This window comes from Leucoraja erinacea, chromosome 4 (assembly GCF_028641065.1).
Source record: "Leucoraja erinacea ecotype New England chromosome 4, Leri_hhj_1, whole genome shotgun sequence".
Classification (NCBI taxonomy): Eukaryota; Metazoa; Chordata; class Chondrichthyes; order Rajiformes; family Rajidae; genus Leucoraja; species Leucoraja erinaceus.
The window spans coordinates 83,035,443-83,053,799 of record NC_073380.1 but is presented as its reverse complement, the minus strand read 5'-3'; the positions used below and the strand labels follow the sequence as shown (position 1 = coordinate 83,053,799).

General features: G+C 42.4%; 1 protein-coding gene across 1 annotated transcript in view; it reads left to right on the top strand.

Moving 5' to 3' along the window:
• The window catches only part of LOC129696620 (eukaryotic translation initiation factor 3 subunit E), a 180,676-nt gene that overhangs the window by 150,054 nt on the left and 12,265 nt on the right, over nucleotides 1-18,357 (top strand). The window contains exon 11 of the mRNA XM_055634678.1: nucleotides 17,973-18,075. Within this exon, the coding sequence (XP_055490653.1) occupies nucleotides 17,973-18,075 (103 nt within the window). The remainder of the gene's footprint in view (nucleotides 1-17,972; nucleotides 18,076-18,357) is intronic.

Sequence of the window (18,357 nt, the reverse complement as noted above, 5' to 3'; positions counted from 1 at the left end):
TGCCGTCACCCCCCACCCATTCAGTAATTCAGAAAGAAGGAGATTTGGAAGCCTTGGGCAAATTGAATTCTTACTTTCTTTATTTTTATTTTTACGGAGAGGAGAACAATCTGCGCATACGCGGTTTAAGATTTTTTAGAAGCCGACTGACGGCCTACCCTAAGTAATTACTCACCGCACGTGCCTGAATATGACTCATTTATAATTATATATTTATATTTCTATGAAAATTGTTCCCAATTGTGCCCCGCACCTCCTAAGGCCGGCCCTGGGCTCTGCCCATCATGGAAGCAGCCTGGATTAACCATTCTGCAGCCTCTTACATTTTTAGTTTAGTATAGAGATACAATACTCAGCCCACAGAGTCCATGCCAACCAGTGATCCCCATACGTTGACACTAGGGACAATGTCCAGTTTGACCAAGCAGATTAATGTGGCAGGCTCACTGTAATCATTGAGAAATCGGTGTAGAATATAGAATCAAGGTCCTGCTTTGTTTCCAGTTCAGAACATGTACTCATGCATCCCGCACTTCAATTTAGACACACACTGAAGAATCTACAATGAATTTCATCAGATTAGTGTACTTTTGATTGACTATAGTTGTTCATTATAGTTCAACTTTACGTAATAATCTCTGGATTACTACCAGTACCACGGGCCAGTCAGAGTAGAAATAGGAGGATATTGCAGATGAATACGTGGCTTGAAAAATGGTGCAAGGGGGAGGGATTCAAATGTTTAGGGTATTGGAACCAGTTCTGAGGGAGGTGGGACCAGTACAAACAGGACGGTCTGCACCTGGGCTGGAATGGAACCAATGTCCTTGGGGGAGTGTTTGCTAGTGCTGTCGGGGATGATTTAACTAATGTGGCAGGGGGATGGGTACAAGAGCAGAGAGGCAGGGGGGTGTAAAATGAGGGTAGAAGCAATAGGTAGCAAGGTGAAAAGTAAAAGTGGCAGGCAGACAAAACCAGGGCAAAAATCAAAAAGGGCCACTTTTCAACATAATTGTATAAGGGGTAAGAGCGTTGTAAAATCAAGCCTGAAGGCTTTGTGTCTCAATGCAAGGAGTATTCGTAATAAGGTGGATGAGTTGAACGTGCAGATAGCCATTAATGATTATGATATAGTTGGGATCACTGAGACATGGCTCCAGGGTGACCAAGGCTGGGAGCTGAACATCCAGGGATATTCAATATTCAGGAGTGATTGATAGAAAGGAAAAGGAGGTGGGGTAGCGTTGCTGGTTAGAGAGGAAATTAACGCAATGGAAAGGAAGGACATTAGCTTGGAGGATGTGGAATCGGTATGGGTAGAGCTGCGAAACACTCAGGGGCAGAAAACGCTGGTTGGTGTTGTGTACAGGCCACCTAACAGTAGTAGTGAACTTGGACATGGTATCAAACAGGAAATGAGAAATGCGTGCGACAAAGGCAAAACAGTTATAATGGTGACTTCAATCTACATATAGATTGGATGAATCAAATTGGCAGGGGTGCTGAGGAAGATGATTTCTTGGAATGTATGCGGGATAGTTATCTAAATCAACATGTAGAGGAACCAACGAGAGAGCAGGCTATTTTAGACTGGGTATTGAGTAATGAGGAAGGGTTAGTTAGCAGTCTTGTTGTACGTGCCCCCTTGGGCAAGAGTGACCATGGTTCTGAACTTAAAGAAAGGTAACTTTGAGGGTATGAGACGTGAATTGGCCAAGATTGACTGACAATTAATTCTAAAAGGGTTGACGGTGGATATGCAATGGAAGACATTTATAGACTGCAAGGGTGAACTACAAAAATTGTTCATCCCAGTTTGGCAAAAGAATAAATCAGGGAAGGTAGTGCATCCGTGGATAACGGGAAATCAGGGATAGTATCAAAGTGAAGGATGATGCGTACAAATTAGCCAGAAAAAGCAGCATACTAGAGGACTGGGAGAAATTCAGAGTCCAGCAGAGGAGGACAAAGAGCTTAATTTAGGAAAGGAAAACTAGATTATGAAAGAAAACTGGCAGGGAACATAAAAACTGACTGCAAAAATGTAGGTCCCTTGCAGTCAGAAACAGGTGAATTGGTCATGGGGAACAAGGATATGACGGACCAATTGAATAACTACTTTGGTTCCATCTTCACTAAGGAAGACATAAATAATCTGCCGGAAATAGCAGGGGACCGCGGGTCAAAGGAGATGGAGGAACTGAGTGAAATCCAGGTTAGTCGGGAAGTGGTGTTGGGTAAATTGAATGGATTAAAGGCTGATAAATCCCCAGGGCCAGATAGGCTGCACCCCAGAGTACTTAAGGAAGTAGCTCCAGAAATAGTGGATGCATTAGTAATAATCTTTCAAAACTCTTTAGATTCTGGAGTAGTTCCTGAGGATTGGCGGGTAGCAAACGTAACCGCACTTTTTAAGAAGGGAGGGAGAGAGAAAACGGGGAATTACAGACCAGTTAGTCTAACATCGGTAGTGGGGAAACTGCTAGAGTCAGTTATTAAAGATGGGATAGCAGCACATTTGGAAAGTGGTGAAATCATTGGATTTACGAAAGGTAAATCATGTGTGACGAATCTTATAGAATTTTTTGAGGATGTAACTAGTAGCGTGGATAGGGGAGAACCAGTGGATGTGGTGTATCTGGACTTCCAGAAGGCTTTCGACATGAGGAGGATGCTAGGTCCCACATAAGAGATTAGTATACAAACTTAAAGCACACGGCATTGGGGGTTCAGTATTGATGTGGATAGAGAACTGGCTGGCAAACAGGAAGCAAAGAGTAGGAGTAAACGGGTCCTTTTCACAATGGCGGGCAGTGACTAGTGGGGTACCGCAAGGCTCAGTGCTGGGACCCCAGCTATTTACAATATATATTAATGATCTGGATGAGGGAATTGAAGGCAATATCTCCAAGATTGCGGATGACACTAAGCTGGGGGGCAGTGTTAGCTGTGAGGAGGATGCTAGGAGACTGCAAGGTGACTTGGATAGGCTGGGTGAGTGGGCAAATGTTTGGCAGATGCAGTATAATGTGGATAAATGTGAGGTTATCTATTTTGGTGGCAAAAACAGGAAAGCAGACTATTATCTAAATGGTGGCCGATTAGGAAAAGGGGAGATGCAGCAAGACCTGGGTGTCATGGTACACCAGTCATTGAAAGTAGGCATGCAGGTGCAGCAGGCAGTGAAGAAAGCGAATGGTATGTTTAGCTTTCATAGCAAAAGGATTTGAGTATAGGAGCAGGGAGGTTCTACTGCAGTTGTACAGGGTCTTGGTGAGACCACACCTGGAGTATTGCGTACAGTTTTGGTCTCCAAATCTGAGGAAGGACATTATTGCCATAGAGGGAGTACAGAGAAGGTTCAACAGACTGATTCCTGGGATGTCAGGACTGTCTTATGAAGAAAGACTGGATAGACTTGGTTTATACTCTCTAGAATTTAGGAGATTGAGAGGGGATCTTATAGAAACTTACAAAATTCTTAAGGGGTTGGACAGGCTAGATGCAGAATGCAGGCAAGATTGTTCTCGATGTTGGGGAAGTCCAGAACAAGGGGTCACAGCTTAAGGATAAGGGGGAAATCCTTTAAAACCGAGATGAGAAAGACTTTTTTCACACAGAGAGTGGTGAATCTCTGGAACTCTCTGCCACAGAGGGTAGTTGAGGCCTGTTCATTGGCTATATTTAAGAGGGAGTTAGATGTGGCTAAGGGGATCAGAGGGTATGGAGAGGAGGCAGGTATGGAATACTGAGTTGGATGATCAGCCATGATCATATTGAATGGCGGTGCAGGCTCGAAGGGCCGAATGGCCTACTCCTGCATCTAATTTCTATGTTTCTACTTTGGAAAAAAGAAAATAAATACATTCCCTAGATATATCTCCTGAAACTTAACACAATTCTCCAAATGTGGCCCAACTTATAAAACTGCATCATGACTTCCGGACATTTATACTCAATGCCCTGACCCATGAAAGCAAGCATCCCACATGCCTCCTTTATCACTTGTATTGCCACTTTTAGGGAAAATCCTCTCAAATCATGCACGTGCTTCCTTTTTCATTTTGACTAAATTTACAACCTCTCTTTTCATCCAAGGTTCCCTTACTTTGTCATCCTTATCCCCCTTCCTTACTGGATTACACCGATTCTGAACTTTGATCAACTGGCCTTTAACAACGACCACATGTTGGATGTGGACTTGCCTATTAACAACTGCTCCCAGTGTATCCTTCCGAACCCCTGCCTAATAACACTGTAATTTGCCTTATTCCAACTTAATACTTCCCTAAATGGCCTAGCTTTCTCCCTATTTAAAGCAATCTTAAAACCTATGCAGTTCTGATCACTATCCCCAAAATGCACTTTTGCTGTAACACCAATCACCTGGCCTGGCTCATTTCCCAACACAAGGTGCAATATGTTCTCTTCTTGGGTTGGACTATTCACATACTGTTTTAAGAAACCCTCTCAAGTCAAGTCAAGTTTATTCGTCACATACACAAACGAGATGTGCAGTGAAATGAAAAGTGGCAATGCTCGCGGACTTTGTGCAAAAAGACAAACAAACAAACAACCAAACAAACTACAAACAGAATGTAACAGAATCACACATTATTTTTCATATTAAATATTGTGGGCAGAAGGAAAAAGGGAAACAAACAGCAATTTAAAAAAAAAAGCTGTCGAATGGTACAGTAAAGTTAGTCCCTGGTGAGGTAGGAGTTTACAGTCCTAATGGCCTCTGGGAAGAAGCTTCTTCTCAACCTCTCCGTAGGGGGCTGAGGACGCAACTCTGGGGCGATCCTGTGGTCAGGGTGAGGGACTTCGATGTATTCCCTCCCATCTTGACTACCTGGGGCCTGGCAGTGAGAAAGTCCAGGGCCCAGGCACACAGGGAGGTGTTGAGCCCTAATTCCAGTAGCTTCTCGGCCAGTCTGGTGGGGCCTATCGTGTTGAAGGCTTGGATACATCTCACAAATTTTGCCCCGTCTTAACATTTGGCACTGAGCAAGTCCCAGTCAATATTGGAGTTGTCAATGCCACCCATAAAAACAACCCTGTTGTTCTGGCATTTCTCTGTAATATGTCCATATATCTGTTCTTCTATCTCCCATTTGCTATTGGGGGGCCTGTAATACAATCCTATTAGAGTGCTTGCACCTTACCTATTTCTAACCGTATCATCTCAGCAGACAAACCCTCCTGTGTGTCCTAGGAGTACTTCCCTGACAGCCTCCCTAATTCATAGCCCAACTCCTCCACCTCTTTTACCTCCCTCTTGATCAAGTCTGAAACATTGATTTACCAGTCCTGTCCTCGCAACAGTGGCCAAAATATCAAAGTTCCCGGTACTGATCCAGGCTCTGAGGTGTTGAATAAAATAGTGAAAGGCCCAATGTAGTTCCCTGGGGGGGTGGGGGAACCACTTTCCGCATCCTGTCACCTGCTCTCCATGCATGCGCAGGTTTGAAGAGGAGCTGACAGTACATTGCTGAACGATTCTTGCATAAATTTCCTCAGATCTGAAATATATGCTTGGATTAAGAATATGAGTTGCTTTCAAAGATTATAAACCAAAGATTTTTAAACTAAAATTTACATTTCAATTTGAATCAAAAGGACGAGTAGAATTGCCAAGCTGTTGAGTGCTTGCCAGTACCAACAGACTTGAGCACTGCTATGTGATCGCACTAATATGCTCAATTACAAACAAAGTCTTTGCTGGCAAGCATTATAATCAGATTAATTTCCTTTTAAATCGTAGAGCTCACTGGTTTAAATGAACATATTTCTTCAGTTTGCTAACACCGCACATAACAGCAGATTGTGTGACGAGGAGTTCAGCACTCTGGAGGAAATAAAAATGCAATCCAACAAATATTTTTATTGTGAAATGGAAAATAAGTGAGCTACCAGGCTCTGAACCCAAGCTATGGATCATGTAACATCATTATTCTCAGAAGCAGATTTTATTCCATGTTGTCAAAAGCCTCAAGCCCAGCAATAATATTTGGGAAGCAAAGAAATATGTTAGCCAAGAAATTCAGCTGAACCTGTTGGTCATTTGCATCTGTCTCTCCACTGCTCGCCTTCTGCAGGCAGCATGTTTTCTTAATGGCCAAAAGGGTATTTTAGGGAGGTGGGAAAGGGTGGGTATAAAACGCCAAATAAGTGTTCAAAACCTTTGACCAGTGGAAGGCCATGGTCAGTCGCCAAGGCATGGTTCTACTTTCAAAAGCCATTTCAAGAGGTCCTCAGTTGAGACCATCTTTATTAAAGAAAGAATCATCCCTGAATGAATTCTACCTCCCATTAGCTGATGGTTCAGTGGCATTGGTAGTTATGGATTTCAACAGTTTTATGGCTGAAGAACCTGCAGTAAGCTTCATTAACCAAAACCCAGTGATATTTATATCTGAAGCAGTTGGTGTACCTAGGGATGGTGAACATTTTAGTTGACCCTGATTGGTCTTGATCAATGAGAATACAATTCAAATAACAACACTGTCTATTACGTAAAGTAGCTAAATGTGCCATGATAGGAATGGCACATGATGAACCATTGCCAAAATATTAAACCTAATTGCAAGTCTTCTAACACCTGCCTTGAGCCTGTAGTCTATGCAGATACTGCATCCTGGTGCTGAAACTGTTGCACTATAGATGAGAGACCGGGTTGAGATCCTATCTCATATCCAAATGACCCTATTAAATTATTTGAACACAACTTGGGAACACCTTTGCTTTTTGTTATAATTTTTCAGCAAAAGAGCAAAGAATTTCAATGTCACAATTTTCCACATGTCTGTCGCTGCTTGTCGGTATACTTTGCGTATTCAATACTGGCTGCAGAGTGCTAAGGAACTGGAATGCGCACCATAAGTGAAGTAGTTAAAGTTTGATGCTGTATGCACAGGTTGTCTAGTAATCATCAGTGCAGGTTAATTAGCTATAAGTGAGTTCGGTATGCCGAAAAACCAAAGGAATGGGATTTGTCAAAGGTCATTCACCATAAAGAAAAAATGAACGAAGCGCTGGCTGAAGAACTGTGTATAAATTCTTATCGTTATTCAAAATTTATGTGTAAAAATATATTTAATCTGAGGAGCGGGGATGCCGTGTGGTTACATTATAGGAAAATTGACGTATTCCAGACTGAAACGATGATCGTTTCTGAGTCGCGTTTCACTATTCTGCTAAGTTCAAGGCAATGGAATTCTTCAGCCTCATCTATGAATATGAATGAGCAATGAAATTCTCGATTCCAGAGAGACTCTCATGAATAGTCAACTCCTCATTCCCCCCCTCCCCAAAGGAACAGGTAGCGGGAGAGCATGGTGTAACAGCGAGAGAAAGGGGGGCAGATGCGAGTGGGAGGCAAGGGAGAGCGGGCGCACAGACCCGCGCCTCATCCGCAGCCAGGATCAAACCAGGGCCCCTGGCGCCACAAGCGCTGCCGAACCGCCACTGGACCCCCCCCCTCCGAGTGTCCCATCCCCACCCAGGGGGCAACTGGAGATGTCCGGAGCGACCCCGGACCGACGACACCAGCGGCCCTAGCGACCCCGGACCGACGACACCAGCGGCCCTAGATCCATAGCCGGTGCGGAGAAGAAGCTCCAACCCCAGCTCAACTCCGCCTATCCCGCTGAGCCACCGCAGCACCCCGTGTGCATCCCCGCCGAAGACCGGCGCTCGGTCCCCAATGGCACCAAGGGGGCCAACCGACAGCCACTGGACAAGGAGAGAGGTGCAGCCAACTGTACCCGGCCCGCCAAGGACGGCCCCCTGGGAGACGGAGCCAGCACCTTCTCTCCACACCAGCTGCAAGCCCTGCCCGACATCTCCGGCCGCCCACCGAACAGGGACAGGACACCCAGGGGGGGACAGTGATATCCCAGTAGCAACTCAAAGCGCCTGCAGTGCTTGAGACCCGGGCCAGGTCCCCACCACGGAGGAGCACAATCTCACTCACTCACCAAAGCATAAAGCAATAAAAACGACAAAAATAATCTTAGCTTTTAACAAAGGAACAATAAATACAACTAATTCATAGTTTGAAAGCAGTATTTTTCTTACCTAGAAGAAACAAAGCTGGAAAAGACGGAAGAAATGAAGGTTTCTTTGTACACAGCTCCACTGCTTACCAGCAATGTTTATGCATAGTGACCTTTGACATGGGCATGCGCAGTCGGAACTCGCTTATTGTCCAAATTATAGATAGATGCCAATCAAATCTTACCTTGTAAAAGTGCGTTGAAGGCAGTTTCAGTTAATGTGTACATTGACTAATGCTAGTTGCAACCTCCTGGTTTGGTTGATGATTACTCATGTACAGCATCACGTACAGATGTCTTTAGATTTGTGTTATTTTTTTTTTCATTTTTACAAGGGTGGCCATTTTTTTAAATTTGGAAAATCAATCTTCCTTTTGTAAAAATAATGAACCCTTCTACAGACTGATTGGGTGGGGGAGAGGAAAAGCTGGAAGAGGGGATGGGCAGGACAATGCTGGACAGGTAATAGGTAGATGCAGGTGAAGGTAGGCAGATAGTTGGACAAAGACCTGAGATGGAAAGGCAAAAGGTGTGAGACCAAACTCTCCTTCCACCTACTTTCCTTCCTCTAGCTTCACAATTCACAACTCTTCAATCCTTGTATCTCACGCCATGTGTTTTCATCTCTGGCCTTTACCCATCCATCTATGTGCCTTTGAAGGAACTATCCTCACTTGTATCAACCTATTACATGCCAGACCTTTCCCTGACCCATCTCTCTTCCAGTTCTCTTCCCTCTTCTCCCCACCCCCACCCACCTGAATCGTTCTGTAGAAGGATCCCGACCCGAAACGTCGCCTATTCATATTCACCAAAGATGCTGCCTGATCCGCTGAGTTACTGCAGCACTTTGTGTAATCTTCTTTCTTTGTTGCATTCTTTTTCAGGATCTTTGGGTATCACACTAGTGAGTTGCATAAAGCAAGCTCCAGGTCTTCATGCCCGTTATGCATGCGTGTCTTTTTACAATACTGCACACAAAAATGTGACAAAGGGCGTCAAATTTCAGATTCCTTCAATAAAGTTGACAAGCACTTTATCGTGTTCATGACTAACATAGTTTCGATAAAAAATTTAGAAAAGATAGCATATTGATGGCAAGTTTCCGAAAATGGCATCAGAAAACACAAATACATTTTGTGTAATGGTTGTTGCATGGTGTCAACCAGTGACCTGGTTGGCACAGTAAGTGCACGTATTTCTTATTCTTTTCTATGTTTATGAATGCCACATGGAACAATAAAATTGCAAACACCATTTCCACTTCATTCACCTGATCATGTAGTAGAATACTGCATCCATGTGAGTGGACACCGCAACGCATGTTACACATCATACACACAAACATACGTTGCGATGCACAATAAAAGGTTTGGTGTACCAGAAAACAAATGTTACATTATTAGAGAAAACCAAACGTAATCACCAATGTGATCCAAATTATACATTACCTTATGGATTTGAGCTATATCGATGGCCGATGATGCGTCAGAACCTTTGATTTGGGCTGATTTGTTAGTAAGTGAAATGTTTCCATAACAGTCATTGCGGAGCTTCCCGAAGTTATCACGAAGGAATGTAATTAGCGACCTGGTCCGTACAAAAGGTAACCAAGAGACAGTGTGTTGCCAAATTGAAGATTGGCTCAGTTTCTTAGTTTTGATGACCAATTTATGTCCAAAAATTTTTTTAATTGATTTTAAAAAGTAGGATGATATATCGTAAACGTTTGTTGTGTTTTTGACACCACAATGTTTTTGATATATTAAATTGGAAAATAAGAAAAAATAATTAACTTGCCCAAAAATCGTTACTATCATAGGATACCTTGTTGGGTTTTTGAAAAGCATTAGAGGTTTGGAGCCTCCGTGATTTAACTTATGGTACCGACCCCGATTGCAGTCGTTGTGACAATGGACACCAAGCACAACGACTGTTATGGGATCTTTACTGTACTGAATTATCTTTGTTACTGTATTTTTCTCCTGGTATGGATGAAGATGGCATCATGTGGGGAAACTGGGGTAGTGGGGAAACTGCTAGAGTCAGTTATTAAAGATGGGATAGCAGCACACTTGGAAAGTGGTGAAATCATTGGACAAAGTCAGCATGGATTTACGAAAGGTAAATCATGTCTGACGAATCTTATAGAATTTTTCGAGGATGTAACTAGTAGCGTGGATAGGGGAGAACCAGTGGATGTGGTGTATCTGGACTTCCAGAAGGCTTTCGACAAGGTCCCACATAAGAAATTAGTATACAAACTTAAAGCACAAGGCATTGGGGGTTCAGTATTGATGTGGATAGAGAACTGGCTGGCAAACAGGAAGCAAAGAGTAGGAGTAAACGGGTCCTTTTCACAATGGCAGGCAGTGACTAGTGGGGTACCCCAAGGCTCAGTACTGGGACCCCAGCTATTTACAATATATATTAATGATCTGGATGAGGGAATTGAAGGCAATATCTCCAAGTTTGCGGATGACACTAAGCTGGGGGGCAGTGTTAGCTGTGAGGAGGATGCTAGGAGACTGCAGGGTGACTTGGATAGGCTGGGTGAGTGGGCAAATGTTTGGCAGATGCAGTATAATGTGGATAAATGTGAGGTTATCCATTTTGGTGGCAAAAACAGGAAAGCAGACTATTATCTAAATGGTGGCCGATTGGGAAAGGGGGAGATGCAGCGAGACCTGGGTGTCATGGTACACCAGTCATTGAAGGTAGGCATGCAGGTGCAGCAGGCAGTAAAGAAAGCGAATGGTATGTTAGCTTTCATTGCAAAAGGATTTGAGTATAGGAGCAGAGAGGTTCTACTGCAGTTGTACAGGGTCTTGGTGAGACCACACCTGGAGTATTGCGTACAGTTTTGGTCTCCAAATCTGAGGAAGGACATTATTTCATAGAGGGAGTGCAGAGACGGTTCACCAGACTGATTCCTGGGATGTCAGGACTGTCTTATGAAGAAAGACTGGATAGACTTGGTTTATACTCTCTAGAATTTAGAAGATTGAGAGGGGATCTTATAGAAACTTACAAAATTCTTAAGGGGTTGGACAGGCTAGATGCAGGAAGATTGTTCCCGATGTTAGGGAAGTCCAGGACAAGGGGTCACAGCTTAAGGATAAAGGGGAAATCCTTTAAACCCGAGATGCGAAGAACTTTTTTCACGCAGAGAGTGGTGAATCTCTGGAACTCTCTGCCACAGAGGGTAGTTGAGGCCACTTCATTGGCTATATTTAAGAGGGAGTTAGATGTGGCCCTTGTGGCTAAGGGGATCAGGGGGTATGGAGAGAAGGCAGGTACGGGATACTGAGTTGGATGATCAGCCATGATCATATTGAATGGCGGTGCAGGCTCGAAGGGCCGAATGGCCTACTCCTGCACCTAATTTCTGTGTTTCTATGTTTCTAAGATATTTCCCTAGATCATTATCAAAACGTATATGTATGAGGGGCCACATGAAGTTTACTTATGTATTAAATATACATGACTAAATGTGGCAGCATTTTTAATGTCCAAATTGTTGTTAAAACGATGAATATTTGTCTCATGAAAAAAGTTTTTGACTTTCGGTCTTGAAATTATCTAATTTATATCTGTTATTTATAAGGTTTCACGGGTAGATTTTTGTTAAGAACAGTGTATTGGTGTAAAAAACTGAATAATAATGTTGTCCCTCAAAATCGCTCCAGTATTATAAAAATACTCAAATTGTTTTTAACCAAGAGGCTTGGGGTTATTGGGGGATGAGGAGAAGGTCTCTTCTGCCTCATTGGCTGCTTTGCCTCCTGTTCTGCTTCAATTTTCTTCTCCACAATAAGTGTAACAATGCTCTTTAAATCAAATCGTACAGTTTTGTGGATAAAACCCTATGTTTTCATGATGCCAAAAAAAAGTTTAACAATGCATTATAAAGTTATTACACATCCCAAGAGGCTTACACATTTCACCACCTATGCTGGAAAACAATGGCGTTTAGTTGAGAGCTCTGCTATGTTGTGCAGATGTCTCTTTTTATATCAAAAAGATTCTGTCACTGCTTTTAATTTGTGCAGTGCTTGTGTGAATATAATTCGCTAGCATGCTCTTGCCAGTTATGTTTTGTAACATTCCTCAAAAATGTGGATAAATCTAGCACATTCTTTTAAATTGAAACAGCAATTTTGAAACTATTAAAAGATTATTAACGAGAAAAACAAGTCTAAAATATTTCAATCTGTTAAGTATCAATCTTGTATGTTAATTCTCGAAGCTTTGCATTGGAGGGAAACACCTTGCCTTTCATACCAACGGGCTGTCCCAAGTTCTTGACAGCCAAAATGGTGAAGCATCATCACTCTAATAACCAAGTTGCTGAGATAATGACTAAGGAAGAGGTTAACAGGGAAAAGACTTGGTTATTTAGGTTTGAAAAGTTGGGCCTATTTTATTCAGCATGGACTGACTGAGGTGTCTAGAGCAAAAAGGCATGGTTATTGACCTTAAGATAATGGGAAAACTATGGGAATGCACTTCACTATTGCAAAGTACAAATAGATTTTAAGGCAGTGGTTCCCAACGTGGGGCGTACGCCCCACAGGGGGGGCAATTTGATTTTTAAGGGGGGCAATTGAGCACGACTGAGGAGGTCTGGGTCCAAATTTTCGATTTTTATTTTTTTGGATTTTCCATCAGGTAAACATATGTAGTTTATGTTTCAGATGTTATTTTGAGTAAATAATTTTTTTGGGGGTAAAAAAGGTCTTTATTGTGTAGTTATTACATAATCACCGCGCCATCGCTCTTCATGCACGTCGCACGAAGCGCGCGAGGTCATGGGAGAACCTTATTTATTGAATTGGATTTAGAAATGCGATTCAAAGAGCTTTTGCTAAGTTACCCTTATAATATCTATTTTCTCCGTTTTCTCTCAAGGGAAAGCAAGGGGGGGGCATCAGGATTTTAGAGGTGATTAGGTGGGGCATGGCCAAAAAAAGGTTGGGAACCACTGTTTTAAGGGATTCCTCTCCTCGAGAAGTGTACATCTCTGGAATTGTAGACACTCCACTTTCCGGAGGGAGTTGCTCGATCCTGGCAAAGGCAGATTATGCACCACGAAGAAGGAAGGTGAATTAAAAGCCCCTTTTTGCATGGTCATTGTGCGTCCTTTGTCCTTTGCATGGTTATTGTGAGTTTTCCATTTGCTTTATTTCCCTCCCTCATAGTACCTGAGATTTTCTTTTTGCAGGGGTTTACACAGTTGCATTGGATAGCTCTTGCCTTCCAGATGTAGATGTATTAGATGGTTGATACACCAGCTGGTGCTTCCTTGTCAATTGTTATTGTGGGTTTGTATTTCAACTAAGAAACATAATGAGCTTATAATTATTCAATGGCGTTGGGTGAGGGATGAATGGTGATCTGAACATGGGGTGTACTCCAAGCTAGCAATTATTGTCTAAAGTGGAACCTGACTTAAAGGGGTTTGTTTGCATATAATGACTCCCCTAAAAGGTAGGCTGAAGAATTTGAATGTCTGTTTTTAAAGTACAAAGACCATCTATGATTGCCTTTTATGATTGCCTTTACTGGTTTCAGTCAGTGTGTGCAGAAGCACAGTTAATTGTAGTAAGTGAGTTAGCTTTTGAAGAAATTTAATTGCAGGAAGTGGTGGGAAACTGCAAGGTTTTTGGCCTGAGGGTTTACTGCGTACTATTTACTGCCAGGTAGGCCCAGACTGCTGAGGGAAAATGCCAGCAGTTGCTTGAGACCTGCAGTTGTTGATAGATGAGGATTTATGGGGCTCTGGAACCAGCCACACAGCAGCAGGATATGTAGCAGGTTTATTGAAAAGGCACAAGAAACAACATCAATGCTGGTGTTACTTTGTCAGAAGCAGGGCATCTTGAACATTATTAGAAGGCAAAGTTTTCAATCTGAGCTTTACTGGGACTGGTCTGGACATTGACATACCATTTTTGTAAACCCACAGAATGATCCATTTTAGCATTTATTCATTCAGAATCAACAAAAAGTAGTATTCTGAGATTTTTCTATAAGTAATGAAGGAATTACATATTTTTGTTGTGGTTTATTGATATGCCACTAACATACAACAGAAATGCATAAGTTGGATAGTTGTGGGCGGATAGCAAACTCCACATCAAACGTCAGATGTCATGCTGCATAAAAGCTGGGCTGGTTGGTTTTATTGTAACATCCCTAGTACCCTGCTGCATCAGATAAAACATGCAGTTGGTCGCAATAATTATTAAATCCTCAAGGCTACAACTAAAGGATAAAAAGCCACGAGTACATCTTTATCTCCATTTTCTTCCACTTTCACAGTGCTATTTGAAATAATTTGCTAACACCTACCTGATTTATGGTAAAATCCAACAGCTGTTGTATATTCAGCCTTCTCCATGTACCATCATCCCAGTCATACAGTATTGCAACAACTGACCAGTATCCACATTTTCTTGGTTGTCGTTGTACTGTCGCTGATTTAAAAAAAATTGTTAATGTTAATGTAGACATAGACATAGACATAGAAAATAGGTGCAGTAGGAGGCCATTCGGCCCTTCGAGTCAGCACCACCATTCATTGTGATCATGGCTGATCGTCCCCAATCAATAACCCCTGCCTGCCTTCTCCTCATATCCCTTGATTCCACTAGCCCCATATGTTCTATCTAACTCTCTTAAATCCATCCAGTGATTTAATCCTCCACTGACCTCTGTGGCAGGGAATTCCACAAATTCACAACTGGGTGAAAAAGTTGCTCGCCACTGCCTGCCATTCTGAAAAGGACCCTTCACTCCTACTCTTTGCTTCCTGTCTGCCAACCAATTTTCTATCCATGTCAACACCCTACCCCCCAATACCATGTGCTCTAATATTAGTCACCCGCCTCCCATGCAGGACCTTATCAAAGGTTTTCTGAAAGTCTAGATACACTACATCCACTGGCTCCCCTTCATCCATTTTACTTGTCACATCCTCAAAAAAATTCAGAAGATTATTCAAGCATGATTTCCGCTTCATAAATCCACGTTGATTTGGATTAATCCTTTTACTGCTATTCAATTGCCCCATTATTACCTCTTTAATAATTGACTCCAGCATCTTTCCCATCACCGAAGTCATGCTAACTAGTCTGTAATTCCCCGTTTTCTTTCTCTCTCTTTTTTTGAAAAGTGGGAAAACATTAGCTATCCTCCAATCCCCAGGAACTGATCCTGAATCTATTGAACAATGGAAAATGATCACCAATGCGTCCACTATTTCTAGAGCCACCTCCCTGAGGACCCTGGGATGCAGACTATCCGGCCCAGGGGATTTATCATCCTTCAGTCCCATTAGCCTACCCAATACTATTTCTTGCCTAATGAAAATTTATTTCAGTTCCTCCTCCCCCTTAAATCCCCTGTCCTCCAGTACATATGGGAGATTGTGTCTTCCTTAGTGAAGACAGATCCGAAGTACTTGTTCAACTCTTCTGCCATTTCTTTGTTACCCATAATAATTTCACCCGTGTCTGCCTTCAAGGGACCCACATTTGACTTTGCTACTCTTTTTCCCTTAACATATCTAAAGAAGCTTTTACTGTCCTTCTTTATATTCCTGGCCAGCTTCCCCTCGTACTTCATCTTTTCAGCCCGTATTGCCCGTTTTGTTTCCTTCTGTTGTCTTATGAAAGTTTCCCAATCCTCTCGCTTCCGGCTACTCTTTGCTGTGTTATGTTTTAGTTTTATTCTATCCCTAACTTCTCTTGACAGCCATGGTTGCCTCCTACTCCCATTAGAATCTTCCTTCCTTTTTGGCAATCATTGATTATTGATTTATAAATGGCATGTAATTCAGCAGTAGCAAAGTAACAGGACATTTCTGATGCAATATTAGTTCTCCAGAAAGTTCAATGGGGAGCTTTGGGCAGTGCAGATAATGTTATACCGTTGTACATGATGTGAGGAATTTGTTCACCTGCACCGGAACCTAGTTATGAAGATTTGCTGGGACTATTTTTAAAGAAGACTAGACCAACTGGGACCTGTTGGGTCCCTGTCACATTGGAAGCCTGGTCCCCCAACGCATCCCATTCCCCAACACAATATTGCACCACTAACCCGTAGCCCCCGTGGGAGGCGTTGTTCTCCAACTCAAGCCATTCCTGAACCTAGGATTCCAGCACTCCCTCAGCAGTGGACTTTAAAAAAAAAAATCCAATTGCGCCTGCCCTGCCTGCAGCAGCAGTTCCAATTGTAATACCAATTGGCGATCCCCCTCCCGTTGAATTTATCCTCCCCCTCCTGTTGAAGGACTAAGTTCAGAGTCTTCCTGTCTTGCAACCTTGTATCAAAGTGTGTTGGAAACTGTGAGGAATGATTTTAACAGTAAAAATCTTGTGAAAGTTGCCATTTTTAAATCTTTAATCGCGAATAATGTGTGAAATATAGGATCAAATCTTGTGAACCTGATCACTGCCTGAATCAGAATATATAAAAATCTTATCGTTACCGTGTAGTGTTTTTGTGAAATTATAAAGACACACGCATATACAAGATGAGAGTTTTAGAGTTATACTAGACCAAATGCAGATCCGTTGGGTTTGCTCCCCCAGCATATCCGTTCCCTACCCGTAGCCCCTACGGGATGCATGGTCCTCTAACTCAAGCAGTTCCCGAATATAAGATTCCAGCATTCCTTGCTTCCCTCAGCAGTGGGCTTAAAAAAAAAATCTAATTGCACTTCCCCTGCGTGTTGCAATAGCAATTCGTCTTCCCCCTCCTGTGAGATGAAAAGTTCAGAGGGTTCCTGTGTTGCAACATTGTATCAAAATGTGTTGGAAGCTGGCAGGAATGATTTTATTGAAAAATGTGATTCAGAATATGTCTGCTCCCCCAACGGTGTGGTCTTCCAACGCAATATTCCATCACTCAGCCGTTTCCCCAACGCAACTGAACCCGTTCCCAAACATAAGATTCCAGCACTACCCAGCCTCCCTAAGCATTGGACTTAAAAATAAATTCCAATTGCACTTCCCCTGATCTCTGCCCAGAGGGGGAAATGTGGAATCAGAATATGTAAAAATCTTGTGGAAACTTGGCATTTTTAATGCTTTAATCATGAATAACTTGTGAAAAATAGGATGAAATCCCCAGTGAAGCTGATCTCCACTAGCCAGCCATCGTGCTACCATCAGTTGAAGCTGGTTGTTTTAAATTCTAAGTCTTTTGACTTTTTTAAAGTTTAATCAGTAATAAGTAGAAAAAAAAAGCATGAAATAAAGCATAAAATGTTCAGTGAAGGTGTTCTCTGCCTCGAGGGGGAAAATGTGAATCAGAATATGTAAAAATGTAATCGTTACCGCATAATGTTTTTGCAAAGATGTAAAGACAACCACATATACACACACATGTATGGTTAATTCTTCAGTAAGTGTCTACTTTGGTGTCCCGCTACTTCAATGCTGTATATACAATTACAAATTAGATGGGTGGTGGGTGTATGAAATAAGCTCTCAGAGGAGGTAGTTAAGGTTGGGACTATACCAACATTTAAGAAACAGTTAGACAGGTACATGGATAGGACAAGTCTTGAGTGATTTGGGCCCAACACAGGCAGGTGGGACTAGTGTAGCTGGGACATGTCGGCCCGTGTGGGCAAGTTGGGCAAAGGGGCCTGTTTCCACACTGTATCACTCTGACTATGGCAAATCACAAGTTTGATTTTTGTTTCTGTGACAGTTTGCGGTTATAGCAGCCATCTTAAAGCCCCATTAATTGCTTTGTTCTAAATGTTATCCTTTCTATTGATTGTGCAATTATGGCAGGTTCTTTTACCTCAGCTGAAGATAATTTAAAGATTCTTGCAGTTAGTGTGGAGATGTAAATCATGGAACTGCCTTGTTCTAAAGACTCCTTTATCTCCAGTATGCTTGCAGAGAAACTGAATATGACTCCTGAAGAGGCAGAGCGATGGATTGTCAACTTGATTCGAAATGCCAGGCTGGATGCCAAAATCGATTCCAAACTGGTAAGAGTGTTTCTGAAAACGTTGTTTGGCTTTACACGAATCCAATGTGTTGTAGCAGAAATACATGCCAGTATCATGAAGACCATAAGCTGATGGCTTGAAATAACTGTTTCTGTGTGTTAGTGTCCATCCCAACAAATATTCTGAATGATCCTTTAGCTACTCGATCTCTTTATACAGTTGAGGCACAGGCCAGGCTGTAAAACAAGAAATTGGGGAGGCAGTCAGTGGTTGAGGGATGTCTGCTATCCAAAATGTATAAGAGTATTGCAATTATTAGGT